Raw genomic sequence first — 11,712 nt, 5'->3', positions numbered from 1 at the left:
CTTAGAGATAGTAAGAACTGCTGATGCTGCCTGGCCTGCTGTGTTCCTCCAGCTCCACACCTTGTCATCTTAGACTCCAGCATCAGCAGTTCTTACTATCTCTAAGTAACAAAGCAATCTAGTACCACAGATTGGACAGGATCTTTGGATTAATGTCCACCTAAGTAACCAGCACTTTCTGGGGTTTTGGAGGGAGGTGTCAAAGTAGGATCAGAGATCTTGACAAGTGATATTGTGCTACATCATTCTTGGACATCCTCCAAACTACCAATCAAACAGCACTGACTAATGGAAGCTGTCCACGCAGACAAAGGTGGTGGTCTCAGAGTTGATTCACAATTCATACAGAGTCATGATATTACAGCATGGACACATTGTTATAACTGGGTTCAGATCCCTCAGCCCCAGAAGTGAGAAGGAAGAAAAGTAATGGATACTAATCCTGATTGCTTTTCATTGTCAATACACAGACATTCCGGAAGAGAATCAATCAGGTAAGAACAGCACTTTGCAAAGTCCTCTGTGGCTAAAAAAAAGACGTGTTCAATTTATATGCTAATATGGATATCAGAGATTTGTTGGTATCTATGGTGCCAAATCCAGCAATAGCGCATGTCCCAGACATTCTGATGGCCAGAGAGAAGTGCATACTGGAGTTCATGCTGGGACAAAGCTGAATCCCCACCCAACTCCTCAATGCCATAAACCCAAACCACCTACCCAACCGGTGGCCTAATCCCCCCACCTACCTGGCACCTAACCCTACGCTTGCCTTACATACATAACCTTTCACAGGAGTTGTCAAGGTAGCTGGCTATACTGTAGACATTAAAATCACAGAACACAACACAACTGTACAAAAGGTGGTGTGGTTTCGAAAATGTACTTCTGCACTACCAGTGGATTACAGGACAGATGCATAAGAGGAGGTGCCCATTCAGGAGTCTCCAGTGCAGAATTCATTTAAAGCAGGGCTTCTCGAAGTAGGGGTGAGGACACCAAATTGGATCATGAGCTCTAAAGCGGTGATGGTCACCAAGGAGCTCTGAATGAGTGGTACAACAGCATCCCACATTAACACAGGGCACTTTCCCTCCTCTCAAATCTCACATGGGGCTGACAACAATTCTCAAGCATCAAAATGGGATCACAGTGGGAAAAACTTTGGGGAGCACACATCTAAAGTACCCTGATTGGATTAGCTGGGCCTATGCCTTCAGAAGAAGCAGGAGGGGAGGAAAGTTGGAAAGCAATATATTGTATCAAAATATTGTTTCACCAAGGCTGTGAAATTCTGTTGGTTGTAAGGGACAGGAAAAATGTTAGCCTAAATATAAAATAAAATTCAATGCTGGTTTAAATAGAAAAACTAAAAGATGTTGGAAATTTAGATTCTGCTGCTAGCACACAGGGAGTATGAATCTTGTCTTTACTAATTATCGCTCAAAGAGTTGCAATTTAAAAACATACGCAGATTGCTCATCAATGTACCTTGGTCAATGCATTCACAAGCTCAGTTAAAAACAATCCCCACTGTAGTCACTATTGAAAATATCCCAAAACCCAAATAAAGATGATGGTACAAAGTTAAATATTGCCCACTAGACAATTTTCCTGCAATATGGTCTGAACACTTAATCCTGAAAACTCCAAAAATTAAAGACAAATACACACCAGTTGAGTGAATATTAGACATACATACATTCATTTATTTCAGCAGGAGTTAGGTTTTTTGAAGCTTGTGCTTTTAATCAGGTATAAAAATGGCAGTCTCCAGGTTGTCACAAACTACAAGGTGACGCATACTCAAAGCTCAAGAAGTTACCAACAGGACAGCCCAGTGCAACAATACTGGTAAAATTCTAGCGCCAGGCTCAAGAAAGGCTCTGCAGAGAAAGGGTACAAGGGTTTCTAAAGGTAAAATTCATAGGTTCATGGTTAACTCATTGATTGCTTTGTATTTGTCATGCTACAATGTAATTTCTATTCATAGACAGAAGAATTATTCACAAACAACACAACCACTGAAAGAAGTTTGACCAAAATTGTCTTATTAATTTGTATGGCTCGGTTTGTGATACTTCCTGATTTATGAACAATTCAATGAAACAAATCAGTCACTTGATTCCTAAGACAACCTCCATACAAATTTATTTATTAAATACCTGCGCCAGGATTCATCTACCAACAAGTGCCAACAGGACAAATCAGGAATTTTTCTCCTCCTTTGCCTGGGAACACCGAGGCCAATTATAAAATTTTACCATATCCCTGGCTGTAATTAACTATCTCAACACTGTGTCTGGAACCCAAGATTGTATAACTCAGCACCAGACAAAGTATTTCGTTTATCTTCAAAGTCATCAAGGAATAAGTCTTTTTCAGGACTATAAGTTTACAACATAAGTTATGAAACTCAACAATGATGGTTTTGGACTATTCCATGTTTAAAATTTTGGTTTACCTCGTGACTCTCCTCTACATCAACATCACCATCATTGTCATCGTCCATCTGTTTATGTATCATTCGAATAGCTTCAAGACAGTGTCGATCATCCTCATTCAGGCACGCTGGGTTCAATGTAGTGCAGTTATCTGTGAGTGAAAGCATTAGAGATAAGAATATGATCTACAGGCTGTAATATACATAACCGGTTAATCCATTTCCCACAAGGAGTCAAGATTAAATGAAGCTTTCAGTTGCATAAGGCAACGTGATGGGATGAGAAGAATCAAGACTTTACTTTTCTTTACTCAGAGAGTAGTAAGGGCGTGGAATGCCCTGTCTGCAAAAGTAGTAGACTCGCCTTTAAGGGCATTTAAATGGTCATTGGATAAACATATGGATGATAATGGAATAGTTTAGGTTAGATGGGCTTCAGATTGGTTTCACAGGTCGGCGCAACATCGAGGGCCGAAGGGCCTGTACTGCGCTGTAATGTTCTGTGTTCTAATTCAAGGCCCAGAGAGATAATTCAGTTCACATTTTAAAGTAATTTGTTCCATTCTTGAATTTCAATTATAAACATTCATGTCCACATTGTTAATTGACAGCTTATGAAAACTTGTCACATTGTGATGACACCATTCTTTACAGAGCTGCAACTGGTGTGGGGAGGTGTGATTCAAGTCCGTTACGGTTACATAGGCAGGCACCATTATAGTAATAAACAGACATCATTATAACGGAAAATGTTGACAAGTGCACATTCATCAACCAGTGTGGTGGATTCTCACCTCCCCTCAAACAACTGGCAAGACACTCAGCTGTACCTAATTCCATAACACAAAGTTTAAAAATAAAACCCGAGAAACCACTCAGCGGGGGCCAAAGTATCAGATTCAAGTCAAAGGCTAGAACCTACAAATTCTCCCTCACCAACACGTGGGAGCCTATAAACATGGAACAAGAGTCGGCCATGTGGCCCATTCAAGTCTGTTCCACCATTCAATAAGATCACGGTTGATCTGATTTTAATCTCTATTCTGGAAACCTCAGATAATCTTTCATCACATTGGTGATCAAGAATCCATCTACAAGATAAAACAGAAGAACTACAGACGCTGGAAACGAGAAACAAAAAGCAAGATTGTTGGAAAAAGCTCAGCAGGTCTGGCAGCATCTATGGAGAGAAATCAGAGTTAATGTTTTGGATTCAGCGACCCTTCCTCAGAACTGACGGTAGCTCGGAAAATGTTGCTTTTTATGTAGATAGGGTGGGGAGGAGGGGGGTTAAGGAGTAAATAAAAGGTGGAGATAAAGCCTAAAGAGAGAGAAGGGCAATTGGACAGACAATGAAGTGGGTAATGGTGTGCCTAGGAGAATGAATGGCTGCTAATGAGGACTATTAGTGGCTAACAATGGGCTGTGTGTAATAGCAGACCATGCGAAAACAAGGCCTGGTATGCGGGAGTTTTGTTGGGGGGGGGGGGGGGGGGGGGGGGGGGGGGGGGACATTTGAGAAAGTCCCGAAAGCCCTGAAATTGTTGAACTCAATATTGAGTCCAGAAGGCTGTAAGAGTTCTCAAACGGAAAATGAGGTGCTGTTCTTCCAGCCTGCACTGAGTTTCGCTGGAGCGCTGCAGCAAACCTGAGACAGAGGTGTTGGCCAGGATACATGGTGGCACATTGAAGTGACAGGCAACTGGAAGCTCAGGGTCTTTTTTGCAGACAGAACAGAGGTATGTTCTGCAAAGTGGTCACCCAATCTACGCTCCATTTCCCCAATGTAGAGGAGACTACACTGGTGAGCAGCAAACACAGTAGGCTAGATTGAGTGAAGTGTTGGTAAAGTACCGCTTCACCTGGAAGGTATGTTTGCGCCGTTGGATACTGAGGAGGGAGGAAGTAAACAGGCAGGCGTTACACCTTCTGCAGTTGCAGGGGAAGGTGCTGTAGGCCATGGGAGGATGTTGGGAGTGAAAGATGTGTGGACCAGAGGAAATGATCCTTTGTCAAATGCTGTCAAGGGAGGGGATAGGAACGTGTGTCTGGTGGTGGCATTCCAGTGGATGTAACAGAAGTGGCAGCTAATGATCTTCTGGAAGTGGATGCTGGTGGGACTGTAGGCGAGGTCAAGGGAGACCCTATTGCTCTTGTGGGAGGGTAAAGAGGGAGTGAAGCCTGAAGAAGTGTGGGAGATGGGTCAGACCTGGCCGAGGACCCCGTCAACTACAAGCTGACTCTGCCTTAAACAGATTTAAAGATTCACTGCCATCCACTGCCTTTTCAGTAAGGGAACTTCAAAGAAGGTCAACCCTCAGAACAAAACCTTGCAGCAAAATTTGGACAATACTCAGACGAGTCAAGTAACAGTCTGACACCGTCATATTCTCAGAACCATAACTTTCAGCCAATCACCCAGACTCCCCCACCACCATCTGTCGATATGTTCTGACTGTCTGACTACACAATCCTAGCACTGGTATAAACTGGAAGGCTGTGGCCAGGGGAGACTTCAACATGGACTCAGAACTCCATGGAGTCTCGCTCACCAAGTTAAACGTGGAAAAGGAAACCTGCGCGTTTCCACTTTATGGAACAGATTAACATGATTAAAGTTCTGTCTATAATTCCTCCATAATGTAATCAATAAAGCAAATTAGAAGAGAGCAGTCCCTTGTTTAGCAATCAATGTGTTTCTAAAAACGATTTGGTGCGAAATTAAAAATTGTGCTAAACGAAAACCACTTTCCCACAAGAAAACATGCAACAAGGGGGAGTTATGTTCCAAATCTCTAATTTTTTACATCAAAAAGTACTGATTGTCAAAACATAACCAGCTCAAATTCTTTTGTTAACTTACACACTACTTCCCACCTCCCACTTCCTATGATTCTCCTGTATGTCACTTCCTTCCCCTGACCTACCCATATCTCACTGCCCTCTCATCTCAGCCTTCCTGCTCACAGCTGACCTTCCAGCTCACTCCTCCCTATCCCTCGTCCCCTCCTTTCTTCTTACGATCCCTCTTCTGAGTCTTCACCCACAGCAAGGGATCAGAACAGAGGCAGCAGACCAGGCAGTGAGCAGAAAAGGGAAACAACAACAGTTGGTTTTTAACAAAATGGTTAAGCACGCAAAGTAACAGCGGTGAAATGAAAACAGAGGTAATGATATTGAGGGAATTTCCCTAATTTACAAACCATACTAAAACAAAATAAAGCACCAAACCATTCTTTAAAACAGTGAATGCCTGTACAGCAGCAGCCATTGCAGATTTTTGAGAAATGATTGAAACAATATCTTGAAACGAATTTTTGACACTTGCTGAACCAGCACTACTCGAGATAGGCTGCCAAAATTAATTGTACGTAAAATCCTTTACATGGATAAAACACTAGTCTCCAACTTAAAATGAGCAGCATTCTCATCCAATTCTCAGGCCTCCTGAAAAAATGCATTTCATGCAGTGGCTAACATAGGCTGGATTTTCGGGACAGCAGAATTTGCATTTCCAACAGTTAAAAGTGTTGGCACCTATCTAGGGCCAAGGAGCTGCAGTGCAACTACCAGTCAGTCTCCAGTCAACCACTTTCTCCTCCTCAGTGCAGGGACCAGATGCAAAGGGCCCACTGCCAGACCTGTTCTTTTCTATTTTTGAGGGGGCAGGTGGTGCCCACTGCCAGCATCAAATGCTGACAAGAGATACAAATTCCCTAACGCTTTCCACGTGAGGCCTGATCAGTGCCACTTTCTGGTCATCACCCATGATTGTGAATCCTTCCCACTCGCCCAAAAAATTGAGGTTGGGTGGTAAACAGCCCTGAAGCAGTCATTAATTGCCCACTTAAGGTTTTCAAGTGGGGCAAAGACAAAGACAAAGACAAAGACAGACAGACAGGCCAGCCTAGGCCTGGCCCACTGAAAAACTGGGGAGAGGTCAAGAGTGGGCAGGCCACACAGGAAATTCTGCGCATCTTCCCTCACACGCAAACCCACCAGAATGGGGATACAAAGTTTTGCCCACTGTGCCTTTGATACTTAAATGCAAATTTAAGGATCCTCCGACCTCTGTATGACATTTTAATGAGTTCACACTGCGCAAGCCAGGTGGAAGTGGAACTGAGGCAGAAGATCAGGCCTGAAGGGTGGCACATTCTCCAGAAGCAGTGCACTCTATTCCTGCTCCTATTTTTCATATTTTCAAATGAAAGTATTCATGGATCTAAATTAAGTTTGCACAAGTGAGCAAAATGTGTAAGACATAATGTAAATTACGAAGGTCCTGCTCAAAATTACATGTATCAAGAGTCTTGAAGTATTCTATGCTTCAAATTCAGCAACATAATGTCTATTTGTTTCACATTCTACTGCAGCAGTCTTAATGAAAATAATACCAGTAAGTTTCATCACTCCACTGAGTAACACTTCCTGCTGTTTTACATCACAAGAATCATTGCTATTGCTTCTGGTTAATTAAATCACATCATCACACACAACATTCCACTGTTTAATACACAAGGGAAACACATTAGCCCACTGAAACTGTTTTCTCCTGATAATTCAAAGTTGAATTTTTGTACTAATGAATGTGAAATGTTCAATAATTTGAATTAGCTAACATAAACAACAGCAAAGTGAGAATTCAATGCTCAAGTGGATTTTATTAGTTGGATAAGATGTCTAGACTATACGTGAAAATTCAAATGCTTCACTCTACAGACCATTATGAGCATTAATCATAATAGCAACGATTAAGGCTTTACTAACTACCTGATATAGTCTCAAGTAAACATGGCAATTAAATTCAGAAACAAGAACAGAAATTGCTGGAAAAGCTCAGCAGGTCTGGCAGCATCTCTGAGGACAAATCAGAGTTAACATTTTGGGTCCAGTGACCCTTCTTCAGACATGAAACGTTAACTCTGATTTCTGTCCACAGATGCTGCCAGACCTGCTGAGTTTTTCCAGCAACTTCTATTTTTTGCTTCCAATTTCCAGTATCCGCAGTTCTTTTGGTTTTTACGACAAGTAAATTTATCAGCACGTAATGGTTTTGTTGCAGCAATGAAAATTTCAGATGTAAAATTTACTCCTGTTCTACCTTCTCAACTTATTCTAAACAGTTCTAAACATCTGATACTTCACCCAAGTGAAAGCATGAAACAAGGCTTCCTAAAATGGGGTCAAGGGGTCACCGGGTTTGCAAGGCATTTATTGGTTATTTTTTTATTTTATATTCTGGAGAAAATCTTCTCTAATCTTCATTTTAACTGGACAGCTGTGTGCTTCGACTCTGTGGCTCAGCACAACAGCATTAGAGTGATTGGGTACTGAGCGTATGACAATAACATGTAAGAATTGTTACAGCAATACAGTGATACAGAAGGATGGGAGAGCTGGTAGATGAATGGGATGAGAGGCAAGTTGATGTTAAGAGTCAAGAGATGTACCAGCTCTTCCTTGTGAATAAGAAGCAAAATATTGCACGTGCTAGAAAAGTAAAATAAAATGGTGGAGAGAAGATCAGACTCTTCAGAATCTGAATTTATCAACAAAACTGTAAGACAGTATGGCAGTATAATATGGATGAAGATCATATAAAAATGCACCAAACAAGGGGAGGGGAAAAGAAAAAAACTACAACCAAAGACAGGAATTTATATCTTTCACAGCTTACGTAGGGATAAAGTTTAACCAGAGAACCAACCTCAGAATAGGAAGCACAAGAGAAATCAAGGAAATATATTAGCATGTATGTGAATAGTTAGGGATAGGGGTGAGCAGATATTCTATTTGGAGTACAAGAGATGATGAATAACCTCCCCATATAGTGTAGCATTATTCAAGTTTTATGCAACCTTGGGCATAAAACAAAAGTTTAGCGCAAGAGAGGAAGCTGAATTTCTTGAATGCAATTTTGGTAATTGTTTATCAATGAGATTGTCAATTTCAAGCACAATTACAGACAGAGCTTGCACTAACTAAATACTTATTAGGAATTAGAACAAAACTGGCAAACCTGTTTTACACACACCTTTTTAAACGCTCCAGAAAGTCACAGCAGAAATAAAAATCAAGGACCGTGAAATTTCTGTTGGTTATATCCCAGAGCTATTGTCTTGCCAAACGTATAAAGGAAACTCCAATTATGAGAGAATAAACAGTTTCGGTCACACTTCCAGTGAATTACAACAGCTGCAAGCCATTTCCTGGACAAGATCTCACAAATTGATATATCAGTGTGCTAATTCAATGCAACACCCTGTACTTTCAATTTGTCTCCTGCAAAACTAATAACTTGGTCTTGACTTTGCTGTCAGCAGCAAGCCTCCAATCCCTGAAGAAGATTACCACAAACATCTCTCAAACCCTGCAGCACAATTTTCACCTGTCCAGACATTAATTTGAATCTGGCACCAAGTCACAAGGATTCCTGGGACCACCAACAGTGATGCTAGCAAGCAAACAGCGCCTCAACAACCAAAAGACTCAGTAACAAACCAAGAAGTAAAACACATCATCTTTCACTTTCCATTCCTTTTTATAAAATGCAAAATGAATGATTGGTACATACATTGGATTGGAAGTAAGGGGGAAGCTGAAATATAAACAAACTCATTTTAAAAATCTACACATTTTTAAAAAAAATAACAGTTATGCACAACATTCCACAAATATAAAATCTTGCAAGGCCAGAGAGGTATTTCAGATTGTGAACTTTGCAAACCAGTAAAAAAAAACCTGTCTACCTAGAAACCTCATTGAGCAAGGTGTAGCATTTTCAAGGATGTTACGTCAAGACGAAAAGCATAAAAGGGCAAATGTACATCCAGTGTTTCTAACCCATTACTGTCCCCAGAAATATACAGTGTGCAACCTGTAGCGAAGTGTAAACATCACTGACAACAACTTCTGGATTTTTGGATTAAACTGACTTGTGCACACTCCTAGGTCACAGTCTGCTTCAGAACAGCAATGATGGCCAACGCTACAAAATCAGGGACACTCACAATTCTGCTTCATATTGACATATTGAGTCCAGCCATCTTCTGAAAGGGTATAAACTGTATGAAAGTATCATTGTCGTTATGTTCAGAATAAACTGGCTGGAGCTGTTCAGAAAAGAATGTCACTAATCTTTTCAAGACCAATAGTCAGTCCTCTCACCATTCTAAAACATCCACAGACATTTTTGTTTTAGAGAACTTTCTAAATTAAATTCTCAAATTCCAATTATGTATTAGAAAGTAGCTTAAGTATTCCCGTAACAAAGTAGCCCATATAATATAGCTCAGTTAATGAGATTCCATTGTTCGGTAAATCCTTTTTCTTAATCATTTGTAATCATAAAATGATTAGTACAGAGGAGTACATTCAATCTAACATGTCCATGCCATCACTTTGGTCCAGCTGTTCAACGGGTCCCACACTGCTGTTCCATACCCACACCCCTACTATACTCTTTCCTTCGAATACTTACACAATTCCTTTTCGAAAGTTACCACTGAATCTGCTTCCACCCCAACTTTGAGGAAATGCATTCCAGATTACAATTCACGGTGTTAAACATTATTGCCTTCATCCCCTCTGGCTCTTTTCCCAATCACCTTCAATCTTCATCCTCCAGTTCCTGACCCTACTACCACAGGAAACAGCGTAATGAAGGCACAACTTACAGAACCATTCATGGTATTAGGTTCCTATATTAAATCCTGCATTAATCTTCTCTGCACCTGAAAAAGTGCCAAGCTTCTCTAGTACCTCCACATAACTGAACCCCATTTCTTACATACATGGTCCTAGCCGATTTCTTCTTCGCTTTTTCCAAATCCTTGAAATCCTTCTTAGAGTGTGGTGCCCAGAATCGAATACAATTTGATGTTTTAAAGATCTAGCATAACTTATGTACACTATGCCCCTATTATTCACAGGGTTAAACATTGGGACCGTAAGAAACTACAGAAGGTGGTGTGTACAGCCCAGAACATCACAGAAGCCAACCTTCCATCCACAGACTCCATTTACACGGTTCGCTGCTACAGAAAGGTGGCCAACATCAAAGACCCATCACACCCCGGTAATGATCTCCTACAACCTCTTCCGTCGGGCAGAAGATACAGAAGGCTGAACACACGCACCAGCAGGTTCAGGAACAGCTTCTTTCTGGCCGTTATCAGACTGTTGAGTTGACTCTAGCCTCAAATAATATAGCCTGCAATGTAACCTGTATGCCTGTAAGTCTTTTTGATCTGTACATCTTTTGCTTGCAGTGATCTGCCTGTACCACTCGTAAACAAAGCTTTTCACTGTATTTCGCTACACATGACAATAAAATCAAAAAAATCATTCTTAAAGTCAAGAATCCCATACGTTTTAACATGACAGCTTTCTCAACATGCCCTATCTCATTCTAAGGTCGGTGTACACGCATACACACACATTCAAACCCTGACAGAGGCCCTCTGTTCTTGTGCTCCTTTAAAATCATGTAATTTAGCTTATACTGTATCCACTAATCTTACGAACAAATATGTGTGTATCATTTACTGTTCATTAATTTAATCTGCTATGTGTGCAAAATCTACCAGTCAATATATTGATGCCTGTTATTATCCCCTTGGTTGTTCACAATATTTCAGAGTTTCATGTCACCTGCAAACTTCAAAATATCCTATATGTACACAAGCCTGACCTTAATGTGTACCAAAAAGGCAGTGGTCCAACTACTGGCATAAAGTCAGAAGTCACAAGACACCAGCTTATAGTCCAACAAATTTATTTGAAATCACAAGCTTTTGGAGCATTGCTCCTTTGTCGGTTGAAGGCACAAAGCGCTGCCTACAACCCTCAGATCTCAAAGCATCCATCCATCACGATTCAATGGCCCAATAGTATCATTATTGACAGAGTCCTGGAGGATATCTGGCACACTTGGCCTGTGGCAGGTAGTGAAAGAATTCATTTTTAAAAAGTGGAAAAAAACTACTTGGCCTCACTGTCATTCCCTACTTTGCCTATGAATTTGTTTATGATGGCATTGGTAGAGACTTCCTCCTAATCTACGTGCTGTGAAATTCCACCTTTGCACTGCAGAACTCTCCATCACATGATGAGGTAACATCCCAATGCAGGATTCTTACACAGTAACAGTGAAGGAATGGCGATATATTTCCAAGTCAGGATGGTGGGTGACTTGGAGAGGAACTTGAAGGTGGTGGTGCTTTTTTCTGGATGGTGTCAAGCTTCTTGAGTGCTGTTGGGGCTGC

General features: G+C 41.1%; 1 protein-coding gene across 1 annotated transcript in view; it reads right to left on the bottom strand.

Annotated features, from left to right (window-relative positions):
- LOC109930644 (stromal interaction molecule 2-like) overlaps nucleotides 1–11,712 on the bottom strand; it is an 88,312-nt gene that overhangs the window by 64,459 nt on the left and 12,141 nt on the right. Inside the window, exon 3 of the mRNA XM_048601621.1 lies at nucleotides 2,465–2,595. Within this exon, the coding sequence (XP_048457578.1) occupies nucleotides 2,465–2,595 (131 nt within the window). The remainder of the gene's footprint in view (nucleotides 1–2,464; nucleotides 2,596–11,712) is intronic.

Source organism: Rhincodon typus, chromosome 1 (genome assembly GCF_021869965.1).
Source record: "Rhincodon typus isolate 14 chromosome 1, sRhiTyp1.1, whole genome shotgun sequence".
Taxonomy (NCBI): Eukaryota; Metazoa; Chordata; class Chondrichthyes; order Orectolobiformes; family Rhincodontidae; genus Rhincodon; species Rhincodon typus.
The sequence above is the reverse complement of the archived record's forward strand: the minus strand, read 5'-3'. Positions and strand labels throughout refer to the sequence as shown.